This window comes from Phoca vitulina, unplaced genomic scaffold, assembly GCF_004348235.1.
Source record: "Phoca vitulina isolate PV1807 unplaced genomic scaffold, GSC_HSeal_1.0 scaffold8, whole genome shotgun sequence".
In the NCBI taxonomy this organism is placed as follows: domain Eukaryota; kingdom Metazoa; phylum Chordata; class Mammalia; order Carnivora; family Phocidae; genus Phoca; species Phoca vitulina.
Window position 1 is genome coordinate 35,095,503 of NW_022589711.1, and position 16,594 is coordinate 35,112,096.

The 16,594-nt window shown below is 41.5% G+C and overlaps 1 protein-coding gene across 6 annotated transcripts in view; it reads left to right on the forward strand.

Moving 5' to 3' along the window:
- The window catches only part of PHLDB2 (pleckstrin homology like domain family B member 2), a 105,439-nt gene that overhangs the window by 75,875 nt on the left and 12,970 nt on the right, over positions 1-16,594 (forward strand). For 4 of the 6 annotated variants that reach the window (XM_032406519.1, XM_032406523.1, XM_032406518.1 and 1 more), the window contains 4 exons: positions 254-394; positions 1,598-1,697; positions 7,679-7,714; positions 9,536-9,743. In XM_032406519.1, coding sequence (XP_032262410.1) covers positions 254-394; positions 1,598-1,697; positions 7,679-7,714; positions 9,536-9,743 — 485 coding nt within the window. Of the gene's footprint in view, positions 1-253; positions 395-1,597; positions 1,698-7,678; positions 7,715-9,535; positions 9,744-10,019; positions 10,292-16,594 lie in introns of those variants that run through there. The other 2 variants (XM_032406524.1, XM_032406520.1) reach the window with 2 other exon arrangements.

Sequence of the window (16,594 nt, forward strand, 5' to 3'; positions counted from 1 at the left end):
CACTAACTATGAAAGTGAAAGGTGGATTTTTTTTTTTAAGTTTCTCATTTCAGTAATAAATTCTTCCAATGTCTATGTATCTTACCAAATGCTAGCCCTAGTCTGTTAGTGAACACAAGTATAAGTTGAATTTTTTTTTAAATTCTGTGCTAAAATTCCAAAACTTCTTTGTAAATGCATACTTCTTAATTCCTTCGGTGACCTGTTTCAATTAGTCAAGTTTTGCTATTCTGCTTTACATTTGCATTTAAAGCATTTTAGAAGTCTGGAAGAAAGGAAAAAACAGCATAAAGAAGGCCTCTATCTGAGTGACACTTTGCCTCGAAAGAAAACCACACCTTCCATATCCCCACATTTCAGCAGTGCTACTATGGGGAGAAGCACCGCCCCAAAGGTAGGACGTGGGGTGAACCATGGGCTTCGCGTTCAGTGAGTCTTGTCCTAACGTAGGCCAACGTGCAAAGGCTCTAATAGAAAATGCTGAATAATAAACCATTAAGTTTGCTTGTTGGGCAGACATAAAACTAAATTGCATTTTCTATCCTATTCAGAGGACGTTCGGAATTGTACACTCTGGAACCAAAGAACCTAGTCCTGGGTATTTTCTACCATCACCACATTAAGTGGTGAATAGCGTTCACTTACTTGACAGATTCCCATGACCACCTCCCAGATCTGGAAACTGGAGGATATAAACTCTGGATTCCAGGAATAAGAGCAACAAATATTTACTGAGAGTCATTTCTATGAGCCTGACCCTGGACTAAGCCCTTTATATGGATTGTCTCATTTTAAAATCTGGCAACACTATTCAGCAAAAGTTCTCTGTATTATTCGCATTGTACGTACAGACAAACTGAGGTGTAAAGAGGCTAAGCAACTAGCCCAAGCGCCCTCATCTGGTTAGCAGTGAAGCTGGACAATGAACCCATATGGTGTGACACTTGAGTCCTCACTCATGTTTTGCGACGTGTCCGGGGGGGTGGTGGTGGTCACTGCAGAAAGAGGGGGAGAGGCAGATGAGAAGGAGGTTCTGAGTGGGCCAGGCTTTGGGGCCCTTCCCTTGCCCTCAATCAGAGTAAATTTGTTTTAATCTATTTCATAAACTGGTGTTCCAGGTATATTTTACACTAAAGATTTTCTATTTTAAAAGAGTGCTAACCCTCGGGGGGTAGTGAATAGGTTTCTCCAGTGTTCAGGGGGAGAGGGGCATTGGGACACTTCTAGCAAGTAGAGCTCTTCTCTTCCTTGTGCATGATGTGCATGCATTCTTGTCCCTGCATCTGCCCTCGGCTCCTTACGCATGAAGAACTTTGAGTGGTTCTCTAAGGGACAGCGTTTCCCCATCTGTCTTCATTTTTGGAACTGCTGCCACTGGAGAGAGCACGGTGACGTTGAGCCTGCCGTGGGGCTCCTGGGAAGGGTCCGAGACTGGCCTTCACCACGTAGCGTGAATTACGGGACGCCTTCGTTCCTCCTTCCTACCTTCCCTGCCCTCTGGGCTGACCCTGGAGCTATGCCAACAGGGATGTGGCCCCGTCCGGGAGGACCGTTAGGCCTGCAGTTTGCCTGAAGTATTTCCTCCCGGTTCGCACAGGTTCACCTGCCCCTGGGACAGAGCAGTAGCTGTGGCAGTGTCCTCCCTCACTCGCTGGCAGCCGTGACCAAAGACTCAGACTCCCGGAGGGTGCTCAGAGGTAGGTGCCTTCTAAATCACACATCCGGGGGCGCCTGGGTGGCTCAGTCGTTAAGCATCTGCCTTCGGCTCAGGTCGTGATCCCAGGGTCCTGGGATCAAGCCCCGCACCGGGCTCCCTGCTCAGCGGGAAGCCTGCTTCTCCCTCTCCCACTCCCCCTGCTTGTGTTCCCTCTCTCACTGTGTCTCTCTCTGTCATATAAATAAAATCTTTAAAAATTAAAAATTAAAAAAATAAATAAATCACACATCATGTCTGTGGTTAAGCATGAGAATTTCTCCAGGAGAGGGAGCAAGAACAGGGGTGAGGATCATTAGAGAGGGAACAACCAGGATCCTCAGTTTTACTCTTAAGGAGTCTTCTTCGGGGAAGGATCTCTATCTCCTTGTTGTTGTACTAAGGTAACTTTTTCTATTCTACATACGGCTGGCACCTTTTAAACATACCCACTGCGCCTCCTAAATTCAACAGAATTCCCAAACCAGGAAGGCCCCTCAAGAATGACTAACCTTCCCATTGGGTAGAAAGAAAAGAGAGACCACAGAGATCTGGAGAGGTCACCAGGGCACTTAACAAAGCCACTTACCTGGTCTGTGGCTGAACGACTACTCTGTTGAAACATATGCTAAAGAGTCATTGAGCTAACACACTAGTGGCCCAGGACAGAATTCCCTTAGGGCTTTACATGTGGTCTGAGCTTTTCTTCTATGTGGTTGTTGGGTTTCAGGTAGACTTGGATTCTCAGCATCTTTCATTTCTTTTTAATAGTACATTGCATTTATAATGGGATCGAATAGTCCTTGTGGGGCTGGGAGAAATTACTATAATACAGTTCCAGAGATGAGCTTCTCGTTGAGAGGATTAGAGTTGTGTCAAAACAGTCATTTAGGTCAATAGTTTCTATGGCCCTAACTTTTGAGCAGGCATGGTGCTAGAGACCAAGAATGCAAATGAATGACACAGTCCTCACCCCTGACACGCTTATACTCTAGTGACGAAGAAAGACACATAATAGATGATTTAAGGGGCGCCTGAGTGGCTCAGTCCGTTAAATGTCTGCCTTCAGCTCAGGTCATGATCCCAGGATCCTGAGATTGAGCCCCACATTGGGCTCCCTGCTCAGCAGGAAGCCTGCTTCTCCCCCTCCCTCTGCCCCTCTCCCCCACCCCCCCCCTTGTGCTAGCTCTCTCTCTCTTTCTTTTGCTCTATCTCAAATAAATAAATAAAATCTTTAAAAACAAGATTATTTAAATGAAATGTGGTACATGCCATGATGGGGGAATGCCCAGGATATAAAGGGGAATGCCAATGGAGTGGTGGGCATTTGGGCTCTAAATGCATCCATGCATTAGTGGAATTGAAACCCTTCCCTCCAGCCAGGCTAGAATTCAGTTCTGACTGCTCAGCCCTTCTGCCAGTGGTATCAGGGGATAAACACTGGTTTCTCGCCAAAAGAAAAAAAGAAAGAAAGAAAGAAAAAATACACTTATATATATATATATATATACATGAATTTTGGTATATATAAAATGTGTATATGTGTATATGTTTATATATATATGTATATATCACTTGAAAGAGGTTTTTGAATCATTACCAGAGATTATTTAAGAGTTCATAGAGGCTGTAGTATTCGTAAGAAAGATTTATAATGCATGGGAGGTTTACAATGTTAACATGTGAATCAAATACAGTTGATTGAACTTCGCTTTTATTTTCTTTTCTATAATTTCTTAAGTTAAAATATCTCTTATGATTTATAAATAATAAACATAAATGAGTCTTGATGTTTGGGCTCTCATTTATCATTGTTCACTTGTGGGTCAAGTCTATTTTCTGTTAAAGCATTTTTCTGTGATATTTATAGACTTTTTAAATGAGTTTTTCCCACTGGCTGAACACATCAGAGCTTGAATTGGCCTCAACACCACATTTTATGTCAAAAGTGTTTTCTTAAAGAGTAAGAAAAACCAGACCTTTATACTAACTGGAGAGATTTGCGAATTCAAGAGCTATTAACATTATCATGTAGGAGGATTCTTATGAGAATTCTGGTGAAACCGAAGGATGTTTGATCTTTATTTTTCTATGGGAATCCCCATGCTAGGTTCCTAGAGGAAATGTGAGCCAATTCTGTCAGGTCCTAGTAGGGATGTACTCTGCAAAAGCCATGGACTTAGAGCTATCTTTCTGCTCTGGTCCTTCACCCATGTACTTCACTTCTGTGTATCTGGGAAAACTGCAGCTGCATTCTTTCCTGCTGCAGCTCTCAAGTGGGGTTCTTCTGAAAGAGTTCCCTGTGGTGCTGATGAGGCACCTCGTGAGGAAATCGAGAACCATCCTGTGTGTGTTGTTCCAAGCAGAGATGATGTGTCTTGTGAAGCCAGAGGGGGAGAGGCCAGGGACTGCACTTCTCAGAGCCATGATAGACCAGAAAATTGGCAGGATTTTCTCCTAACCCATACAGGTGGCCCACAAAGACCAGGAGGGATGAATCATTATTGCATTTAGAATTGTTTCACTAACACGGTATTGGCGTCACTAAAATGGCAAATGCAAGTAAAATTCCATGGTTTTGAGAAAATTGGACCCAACACATTTTCATTGACTTAAATGTAATAGATCTTATCATTCTGGGGGGAGTTACACAATTAACTTAAATGAACTGTTTTTTTTTGCTGCTTGTTCATAATGGATACATCAAGGACAATGGTGTAAGTATAAGCCTTCCTTCCATCAGCACTGTTTTCATAAAACGGACAACGTGAATCATGCCAACAAAGATCTTTGAGAGCAGAGTTTAAAGCAGAGAGCCCAGGAACCCAGCTCTTAAAGTTGTAATGGTTATTGGCTTTTGTACAACTTGTGAACTGTTCCTTTGTAAATTCTAGAATGAATGAAATCTTTGTCCTTTTGTCTTCTGTTAAATGCAGGAAAGTCCAAGAAAGGTATGACAACCTCCTCGTGTGGTGTTTTTGTTTTCAGCAAATAGTGAAAGGTCATTGTTAAGTCATCTTTAAGAAATGATCGGATTTGAAACTGTAAAATAGTGGATTTTTAGCCTAAGGATCATTCCTTTTACACAAGAAAGAAAAATTGTTGCACGTTTGCTAGAAGCACAATCCTGAGTGCAGCTGCTGTTCATTCACAGGCAGCTGTAGGAGCCCCTTTGTTTTGTTTTGTTTTTTTATTACAAGGTCAGACCCTGCAGGAAACCAGAGTGCTGGGGAAGCATTGTTTTGCAAGACTCAGAATCTAGATAAAGATAAGAGTGGGCATGGTCATGTATATAGGCTAAGTGTAAAACCGGAGGTTTCTGCTTTCTAAAGGCCAGGTATAAATAAGCCTGGCTAAAGGGGAGGAGGGGAGGATTTAGGACGCTCCTACTTATTTATTCCAGTTAAGCCTATTTTAGAAGACAGACCTCGTGCAGAGTGAAGACCAGTTTGCATGCCTGGCTTGAATAAATAAGATGCTTATTACTGGGGCCAGGTGGCAGAGATGCAGGGTGTCAGAGGACACACTGGTTAAAAAGTTTGAGGGGACTGTGCTTTGAATAATTGAATGGCATTTTATAAACCCTAGCTCTTAAAACTATCTGTTGCTGTCTGCTTGGGAAAAAGAACTGTTTTATTGCTATGAGCTCCTTTTTATTCTCCCTGTTTTCTGGCTGGTGAATATGTGTGAAAGATGTTTCTTTCCAAATGTTGTTGACTAACTGTATGCATGTATCATAAGCTTATTATTATTTTTTAACTTCTCAAATTCCTCTCCATAAACTCAGATGCAATCTAGAAATGTGAACATCCATCTCGCCTTGTTAATCTGGCGATGTGACTAACACTGTCCATGATGGCATATTTTTCTGGTCTCCTGTCATCCTTTTTGATCTTGTCTCTTTCTCCCTTTCTCCATCACTCCCCTCCTTCATTCATCATCTTCGGCTGGGGACTATGGTTAGGAAGGATGAATTTCTCAGCAGGTGAGCTATGATATGCTAACTTGTCAGAAAGACTGTTACTTTTAGCCTCTTAAACCCAGATTATAGTTTTAAGTCATCTCATTTTCTATATTAAGCCCAGTTAACCATTTCAAGTATACAACACGGGGCACCTGGGTGGCTCGGTCGGTTAAGCGTCCGACTCTTGATGTCGGCTCAGGTCATGATCCCAGGGTTGTGGGATCGAGCCCCATGTTGGGCTTGCGCTGGGCTTGGAGTCTGCTTAGATTCTCTCCCTCTCCCTCTGCCCCACCCCCTCTCCCTCTCTTAAAATAAATAAATAAATAAATAAATAAATAAATAAATAAATAAATAAAGGAGGGAAACAAAACACATTTTGGAAGATATTGGCAAAACTGTATATTCCACAATGGCACCATGGTTACGTCACAAAGGAGTTTTCAGGTGTAACTAGCCAGAATTCATAGATAGGCATGAATAAGAATAAGAAATGGGCCTTGCTCGTCCGCTCTACTGGCTGTCTCGGACAGTGATAAGAGTTGAGTTAGTTTGGGTTCCTTGCATGTGCTCTGCTGAGTGGCGAGCCTCAGATACTGTCAGCGCTCACTTTACAAACCTTATAACTTCCCCTCCAACGGCTATTTCTGCCTGGATAGAAAGGCTGTAGAGCATTTACAAGGCCCTCTTTGCTTTCTAGTTGCTGACCCACTGCTGGATGTTATTCTTGCTACATAATTTAAAAACAACAACAAAAAAAACGAGTAGTCTCAGGGATTAGGAAAGTCTCGTTTTTCCCAGTGCACTTACTTTGCCTCACCCCAGACAGTAGATGCATTCCACTTCCTTATTTAGCCATTGCTGAAATTGGAATTTATAGATGAGAAAATGAATTGATTCTGTGGCTCTTTAGCTCATGACATCCCCATATTAAATAAATGGGGATCCCGTGGTGTTCAGGACACCTGCGTCCCCCTCCCCGGGATAGCTGGCACCTGTTCCGGGGTTACCTAGCGGCACGAGCAGTTCTTCCTGGACCTCCTACCAGGGTACCCTCCTCGTTTGGTCCTGCTGCTGTCCTGGGGTGTTTCCTCCATCAGAAGTCTCTATACCTTTGGACAGGCAGGCCAGAGCCTGAGTCCCAAAACCAGCTCTTTGGAATCACACGGGTACAATTCCAGAACCACAGGGAAGGGGTCCAGGCCTTTATTTGTGATTGGAGAGATAACTTAATTTTTTGAAGTTGTTCAGGAGGGAGGAGGCTAAGCCAGGTGGCCACTGAGTTCACTGTGATTAGTAAAGGGTTGCCAGTTGGGAGAAATGAGCTTCTCCATGAGGTAGAATATTTCCACTCACCCTAGATCCACAGGAAACCAAAATCCTGCCCCGGGAAATATATGCTCATTAGCAGCAGGCTCTTTCACTTAAATTGCCGTGAAAATCTAAGGTACTCACTCATCCTACTGCCAGAGTGGTGGAAGGTTCTCTCAGACATAGAGCCGAACTCCGACGAATAATGGGGTGACCTGGGGGATTTATGTTCACAGTCCTTAGCACATAGTCACACCGCTGGGCCTTGCGCCCACATCTGAAATTTTTGAGTCGTTTTAGTGTCCTGTCTACTTCACCTGAAGGTTGTAAGTTCATTTTCTTATTCTGCCATACTTTTGGGGGAAAAAAAATCGTGGAAGATCTGAGGATCAGGACCCACCGTCTTCTCTGCTTTTCCAAGAAGGTGTTAGTGGCATTATAGGGATTCGCCTTTCCTCATGTCAGTGCCAAGGAGATAATTCTCGTATGTTTTAAATTACGTGGCTCTTTTAGGGATTTGGTTTTCATACTAACACTAGGAAGTGTCTTCCACGTAGTTGGTGCCAGTGTGGAAGATTTCTTTGCCAATAGGTTTTTTTGAAAGCATAAGGAAAGATTCATGTGTGACTTTTTCAAATAATTTCTGGTATTGTTGTTTTTTTCTTTTTCTTTTGGCCCTCTCCTTTTCATAATAACTGGAAACGATTTAAAAGGAGCAATTAGTAATTCCAAAAGTTCAAGTATCAAAGGTAAATATCTGAGTAATGATTTTTTTTTTTTTAAAGGCACAAGCTCCACGCTTATGAATGTATTGGCTTCACTTAATGCTCTCTGTGTTAATCACTACGATTAATGGCCTTCTATCGAAAGTGTTGTGGTGTGCTCTTTTGTGTTGCATCTTCCCTTAGCTAAGCGATATGTGGCTCTTACGTGTGTATTTGTAATTTATAATTACAGCTTATATTAAGGAAACTGATTTCCCCAGAAATGCCCTCATCTGAACTAACATATTTGCACTTTGATATTTAAAACGACTCCAAATAATTTGGCATGCAAACTCCCTGTGGAACTAAAATCATTTTACAGAAACTTTTGGTTTCCGATGCTTTGTTAAAGCCTCATGGAGACTATGGACTCTGAGAAACAAACAGGGTTTTAGATGGGCCGGGGGGGTGGAGGGATGGGTTAGCCCGGTGATGGGTATTAAGGAGGGCACGTACTGCGTGGAGCACTGGGTATTTATGAAAACAATGAATCATGGATCACCACATCAAAAACTAATGATGTATTATTGTATGGTGACTAACATAACATAATAAAATTTAAAAATTTTTTTTAAAAAAGCCTCATGGATGTGGCTTCTGCGTTTTAATGTGAATGCTCAGCTGACAGCTGAGGAAGCTGTTTGGAATCGCTGCCCCCCTTTCACCCTCTGGCTGCTTTTTTGACCATTTCATTACCAATTAAAAGCCTCATCAAAGATAGGGAGAGCGCAAGGAAAGAGGCAAAATTCAAATGGTCCAGTCGTAAACTCTTAATGGATCTGGTAGTGAATTTGATGAGGGAGAAAGGGATGGCAACCTACTGCTGGCTAGAGAAACGTCTTTTTAATGAGTTGAGGAACTGGTTTATCAGTACGATTCCTGCTTCCTGCGTGTGTGGCAAATAGAGAATTGAAAGGAAGAATAATTCGATTTGCGTTGCCCCAAATCAGCCACCAGCGAGCAAGCCATCCAACAACACAAAGTAAAGCCCATGACCTAAGAGGCCAGCTGACCAAGGACCAGGGTAAGGAAAAAGCCTCTTATTGATGGCACTTTTGCTGCGATTCATGTGAGTTCTGCATTTTCATATGGTTGGCTACCACCAACTAGCTGAGGGCTGACAGCTAAGGTGGAAAAAGAAGAGAGCTCTGTATACGGTAATTAGGAGGCCTGTGCGCCCATTGGGAGGATTGTTGACTGTGAATGTTTTAAATAATTGGCGGGCAAGGAAAATTGAAAAAAAGAAGAATGAGAAAAATGTGCAGTTTGGATTTTTACCAGATCAAAAGTGTTAGTGATAATATGAGATACAAGATCCTTAAATCCTACACCTAGGTGGTCCACCTGCTGTTTTACGACCAGATCAAGTATTCCTTAAATTTGAATACTGTTGAAGAAGTGACTGCCCTAAGACCCAGCTGTTGCTTGCCACCAGGAGTCATCTTGCTTCACTTGAACCCAGCTATTTTTAGAAGATACAGGGCCTTTAATTGTGTTTGTTTTGTTTTGGTTTTGCCTGTTTTGTTTTTGTGTGTGCTGATATATTCTCAGTTGCGCTGCGATGTGGGAATGGCAAAGGAAAATGTGAGATGATCCACTGAGTGAAAAGATCACTCCTAAGACCACTTCTTTGAAACTCTTGCTTGCATGGAGCATGATGCTGTGTCTTTGATCTTCTTGGCTTCAAAACAAATTAGACCAAGGTCCAAGTTTCATAGGCAGATGTTTCGGTTTGCTGGTTTGAGTCTCAGAAGATCTAAGACTAGAAAATGAGGCATACTAACATATTTATGGCTCTTTCCTTAGGGTATAATCACCAACAGATGAGTGAAGGACAAAGGCAGAAATCTTCTGAATTTTACAACCGCACAGCATCTGAATCAAATGTCTACTTGAACAGCTTCCATTACCCCGATCACAGCTATAAGGACCAGGCCTTTGATACCTTGAGCCTAGACAGCTCCGATAGCATGGAGACCAGCATCTCTGCCTACTCACCTGACAATATCTCTAGGTAAGATGTATTCGTGGTTAAGGTTTCCAGTGTAGAAAAGCACCTGCTGATTTCAAAAAGTAAAGTCATCAGTTCGGAGGGATGTATATGTACAAGCCCAAATTTCTGAGACATAAACAGTCTATGGTGCAGAAGAGGGTTGAGTGTCATGGCAGCCTTTGAAAGTAATTTCTTTGTATTTTGTGTGACTTAGCCAGTCAGACATCATATAATCCGTTTTTCTCTTCTACTCTGTTTCTTTACATTTGAATTCACGTGTATACTGTGCTTCAAAAGTCGTTTGCCTCTGTTGGTTGACTGCAAGCCTCATTAGGGCTCCTTTTGATTGAATAAAGAAATCATTTCCGACAATACAGTAAGAACTTTGAAGGATTTCTTACATTTCTGTTTCATTAAAAGCAAGGCTTGAGCTGTTCCACATATTAAAATTTTTGTAAGGATTTAACCATTCACATTCGTGTTCATACTTGGAGGCAAGCAAAGATGGTCTTACAGAATTACAGCTAAAGGCACATCTAAAATATAGATCTGGTCCTGGTACTCTGCCCCTTCAAAAACTACTTCCCTTTGAGTAAAGTCATGCCCTAGAGCCTGCATTCTGGATCCATCCCAACTCCCCATTCACTCTCTCCTCCTGATACGCCTCACAGGGCTTCTTATTAATTGAGAGGGTGATGAATATGCAAATCTCTGTGCCTTTGACCATATTCGTCCCAGGCCTGGAATCAAGTAGTTTGTTCACCCATTCATTTATAGGGTCCTTCATTCCACAAATACTTATAGAGTGCTCTAGAGGCAACAGTGGGCTGGCGCTGGCTCATACTAGCTGGCAAGTGCCAAATGTGCATATTTCCACCTACGTGTGATCAGTGATGTCATGTTGGTAGTTTGAAATTGGCCATGGTGGGAGTATATACTCCACATAAATCGACATTTGCTATATATCAGGGTTTTTAATTCCCTCCAGAGAGCTGATTTACCAGCACAACACTGTCTACAGTCAATTTATCCTTCCATTTGTGTGTTCACTCAATCCATACTTACTGAGCACCGGTAGTATCTGCCATTGTAAATATCTTTACCATCTCCATCCCCCTACTCCCGTCTGAGCCTGGAGAAACTTTCCTCATCCTTCAGGCTTAAACTTAGGTTGGAAACTCATGAAAATTTCTCCTTTAGGGCCTTTTTCTTCTGTGTTTCCATTGCACTTGATTCTTTTTTCTATTATATCACTGATCACATGACAGTGTAAAATTTTTTCTTCAGTAATTAATTGGTGAATTCCTCAATGTCAAGGAGGATGGCTAATTATCTTTTGGTTTCTACACCCAGCAGAGATCTTAGCAGATAGTAGGTATTCAGTAAGTGCTGGCTGAATAAATACCTCAGGATATAGTAAAATGGCCATATTTTCAATTTTGTTATTTTTTTAATTTTTGTTTGACCTATTTTAATTGGCTGAGAACCATTATGATTTCAACCTAAGAAACATCCAATATTCAGTAAATGTTAATTGAGCCCTTGTGTGTCCCAAACACAAATGTCTAGTTGGATCATTGTCATCAACAAACTTCCCTCTGTTGGACTGAAGCCACAGGCTGGAAGCAGGAATGCGTGTGCTCTTTGGGTGGCAATCATGCTCCTTGAGGCAGATCACAGAATGCTCTTGGTCCTGATTTACTTGCTAATCAGTGAAGTGGAAGGGTTGTTTCTTGCCTATAAGACAATGGTGAATTTTAAAACATTTTGATGGAAAATTACCGTCCTGTAAATATAATTTATTTCTTTACAAAGATTTGAATAATTTGCTCTCCCCTCACCTACAATAAGAGAATGACAGGAAGAGAGGGAAAGTAATATCAGCAAAATGTACTTAGCTTTGGGTTATTTCATGTTTCATAAATGAAAAGAATATGAGACTCAACTATAACCAGACATTATAGCCAGAAAATTTTAAGGGTGGGGGAAAAGGAGAAGAAGACAGATGTTATATTCTGTGGTAAATGAAGTATACAGTGTATTTTCATTTTGGCATCAATGGGTGAAATATTAATATTATTGGATATATCCTATCAGAGAGGGAGAAGAGTCTCTGGGGAAAAATATTAAAGCAACAGTAAGAATTGTATTGCTGCTTGTCACATGGGGATGACCTAAATTGAAGGAGGAGATTATGTAATGATAAAGAATAGGGCTTTTGGGGGCGCCTGGGAAGCTTAGTCGGTTAAGTCTCCGACTCCTGGTTTTGGCTCAGATCATGATCTCCAGGTCGTGAGATCGAGCCCTGCATCAGCTCCGCCCTTGGCGGGGGAGTCTGCTTGAGATTCTCTCTCTCCCTTGGTCCTGTCCCCCCCAAAAATAAATAAATCTTAAAAAAAAGAATAAAGCTTTTTGGGGGTTGCCATTATTATGTCAGGTTAGAAGATTAGTGTTTCATGTTATTCAATATTAAAAGGTGCACTAGCTCACTTTTTTAAAAGCTTCACATGACTGTGTTGGGGAGACCCTTGAGCATGTGGAAGGAGTGGGCAGCGAACTGTCTGGCACTGAAGGTTCTCTGGTGACGTCCACTGCCCAGTGCTTGTCCGAGCCGGGCCAGCAGGTGCCAGCAGCTGACGTGCTCAGAACAGAAAGCCTAGCATGTTGAGCAGTTATTCATAAATGACGGTAAACTGACTAATCAAATGTGGTGCTTCTGAATAACAAGACACAAACAAAAGTCAGCCACCCAGCAACTATGATAGCATGGTGACAGGAGGAATAAAAATGGGCATTAAGAGCGAGAACACAGATTCCCAGTGTGGGAGGGACACCCATGCTTCGATGGCACTTGGTACTTAGTCGTTATTTTGAAAACAGCAGACTATTCTCCCTTCTTCCCAAATAATTGTGAACATTTTATACCAATATTTCTGTGGTGAACTCTTGATAGCTTGACGTCTTATTTATCTATTTTTTTAAGATTTTTATTTATTTATTTGAGAGAGAGAGAGAGCAGGGAAGGGGCAGAAGGAGAGGGTGAAAGAATCTTAAGCAGACGCCACACTGAGCGCCAAGCCCAACGTGGGGCTCGATCCCACGACCGTGAGATCATGACCTGAGCCAAAACCAAGAGTCAGACGCTTAGCTGACTGAGCCACCCAGGCGCCCTGTTTATCTATTTTTGAGCAGTCTTTAGTAAAGAAATACACTCTAAGCATTTGCCTGTCTTGGCATTTTTCCACTCCCTGCCTCGTCCACCCTCCAAAAGTTGAAAGTAAATATTCCTCCCTCCAGATGACCCCTCCCCACCTCTCATATTTAGTGGTGGTGAACAGCAGGTGTGTAGAGCGGGCACAGGAAATTACTCAGAAAGGATCCACTTCGATTCTAATTACCAAGCATTACAAGTTCAGATCTGGACACTTAAGCACAGTGGCAGGGCAAGAATTGAACTTATTTTCATTTGTTCGCCCGGTTGCTTTTTCTTAAAATGGTTTCCAGAGGTAGAGAATGAGAATGATCCCAGTCAATACTCCGAATGAAGAAGACAGCGTCCCTGTGGGGCATTCCTGGCAGGTAGTTAGACATGAGCACGATCATTGTGTATCCTTAGTTCACGCAGACCTGACCCAGGGCACTAACCATCACAGATAACCAATCACCATGGTCAGAAATTACCAGTAGTATTTATGTCATTGTGCTGTCCGATCCTCTAAATGTCAAAAAGCATTGAAACCAAAGTAGAAGATACCTGTAAAAGGCTTAGTATATAAGGGAGAGAGAGGGAACAAACAGTTTGCTTCTGTACCACCATCTACTTTAAAAAATTCATGCTACCCTAAGGTAAGCTTGTATCTACTATTATGATGGAAAATACTATGATAAACGTTAGGCAAATGGGTAATAAGAAACTAATGTTTGGAATGTATATTATGACAACACATCCTTAATGAGAACTTTTTGCAGTTGGGTAGAAAGAGAGAAAGGACTAAAACATTTTCTCTTTGTGAGATTTTTTAAAGCTATGTATTAAAATACCCTGAAATGATATGTGTATTAAAGAGGTAATTCCATGCTGAAATTCTAGTGACAGAAACTTAATCTTGTGGTTTATTATGTCACAAGAAGCCATTTGTAGAATTTTAGAATTACTCAGAGCTGTGGGTACATTGGCCCTTCGCTTTTTGTTGAAACATCATTTTTGTGTCCACCAGAAAGTTACTTGAGTCAGACAATATGTTTGCTTTTTCAGCATCATTACTTACACCCTAACCAAACAAAAAGCTAAGAAAACAGGCTTTGGGTCATAGAAAACAGCAGCTGAGAGTCAATTCTGCATAAAACCTCTCTTCTGCTGAAATTACTGATTTGGCCTAGACCGTGTAGTGTTCTGCATACTGCCTACAATGATATGTTATTATCACAATTGCTATTACTAATTTACCAAGCCCTGACCTTGTGCTCATACTTGGAGAAAATGTTGGGGGAACTTGATCCTTCATTATTGCTTAAATGCCAGCAGTGTGCATGTGGGGCGGGAAGCAAGACTGGGCACGGAGTTGAGGGCAATCTGTGGCTGAACTTGAGTCTAAGGGATGCTTTCATCTGAATTTCGGATGCTTCAGATTTCTTCATTTTAGGCAAAGGTTTGTATTCTGCTTTTTACCCTAGATAGTCAACACTCAGTGTCTGCATTTTATTCTAGGGAGTTCTTTCAGAAGAGATACAAAAAACCAAAGTGATGGGGGGCGGGGGGCAGCCAACTGTCAAAGGGACCAGGTGTATGAAACCATGTGAAAAACCGTTAGGAAGGGTCGGAGGGCTTGTTGTGTTCTTGTAATATTCAAGGAGCTACTGAACAGAGAAGGGCTAGACATTTCATGAGGAGTAATAATTTGCTGAAGCTGAAAAAATACTTGAGAAGATTAATTGAAAATAAATATTCTGGGATACTGGCTCTTCATTTTTTTTTTTTTAAGATTTTATTTATTTATTTGAGAGAGAGAGAAGGAGCAGAAGTAGGGGCAGAGGGAGAGGGAGAAGCAGACTCCCTGCTGAACAGTGATCCTGGATGCGGGACTCAATCCCAGGACGCTGGGATCACAACCCAGGCCAAAGGCAGCTGCTTAACGGGCTGAGCCACCCAGGCGCCCCCTGGCTCCATTTAATGGCAATACTGGTGCACTGATGGCCGTCTTGGAAAAGTTTTCTGTGTCTTTCTGGAGAATTTTGTTTTGCTCCAGTTAGTTTTGTTCTGTTTTGCTTTGCTTACTTATTTCTTGTATGCCATTGTTCTTTGCTTTTCTTTTTTAATTTTTTTCTGTTTTTGCCTTTGCCTATGAAGTGAATATTCTTTTTTTTTTTTCTAAAGATTTTATTTATTTGACAAAAACACAGCGAGAGAGGGAACACAAGCGGGGGAGTGGGAGAGGGAGAAGCAGGCTTCCCGCGGAGCAGGGAGCCCGATGCGAGGCTCGATCCCAGGACCCTGGGATCATGACCCGAGCGGAAGGCAGACGCTTAACGGCTGAGCCACCCAGGCCCCCCAATGAAGTGAATATTCTAAAAGTCCTAAAAACCTTAAATCTGTTATTTGGATTCCTTTACCCTTGCTAGAAGTTTTGTTTTTCTTTATGAATATGGTTTTTACCAAAGTTGGTCAAATGCACAAAGAAATCTTCAGTTGACAAAATAGCAGAACATGACCAAGTAGGAAAAGTCACCAAAACTAGTCATCTTTATATCGTTAATGGCCCAATGACTCAGTATCACCAGCATCCTTACAGCAATCACATGCAAGATCAGAAATGTATGCCTGCCTTTTGAAGAAGGTCAGAAGTTAGAAAAGAAACACGACTCCTCTTATAATCTGGATGCGCTTGAGAAAGCAAAGATGAGGGTTGTGCTCTAGGGAATGCATTATCAAGCTTATCTTCAGGGACTTCAGACTCTGCTTTTGCATGGCAGGTGCTCAGCATTTCACTTGCTGACATCGACGTCTGCCATGGATGCCATGGTATGACAAGCGTAGACTTTTCTCTACATTCCCATTGCAGCAGCCTTTGCTTTTCAGTGTAGGTGCAACCCTGATGGGACAAAAAAGTAAAAATGGCGGTGACAGAGTATCACAGAGCAGCGGGAGTTTTGCTAAATAAAAGTGGTTTATGTGTCAAGGAAATATTAAAATCAAAAATAGCAAAAGTGGGGCTATAGAGAACAAGTAGGTGTCCGTGGGTACAAATTATTTTTTTAAACAAAATAACCAACATAACTTTAAAAGTTTATAAAATGTAGCTCAAAAAAGTAGGTGACTTTAGGTGCCTACAGGTTATGAAGACACAAGGTGATAAATGTTAAAATGTATTTTCTATCAAATGTTTTCAGAAAAATTGAGTTCCTTTGGAGCAAAAGTTAAGATATTTATGGAAGTATTGCCAAATAAGCAAATTGAATATAATTGGCAGAAAATAAACTATAAATATTATAAAATAAATGGAAAACACCCTGAAAAATTCTAAAAAATGAACAGAAATATTTAAAGACAGATAACTATTTGAAAACTTGCCCCCAGGATGTGCCCAAATTACAGATATATGAAAAACCATGGACTGAAAATATTTGTTTCTAATCAAGTTATTTCCAACCAGTTCATCCGGATAGGTTTCATGCAGCTCAAGGTCATACTTAGGCCAGTGAATAGAAGCTATAGGAAGATAGATTTTGATTCAACTTAAGTATCAACATTCTAACAATGTTATCCAAACAATGAAGGAATGGATACAGTAAGTTTTCTGTAGCTAACAATGCTCAGGCACAAACTAAATGAAAAAGGAGTATGTTCTAGAAAGAACTGAAGGACAGATGGGGGT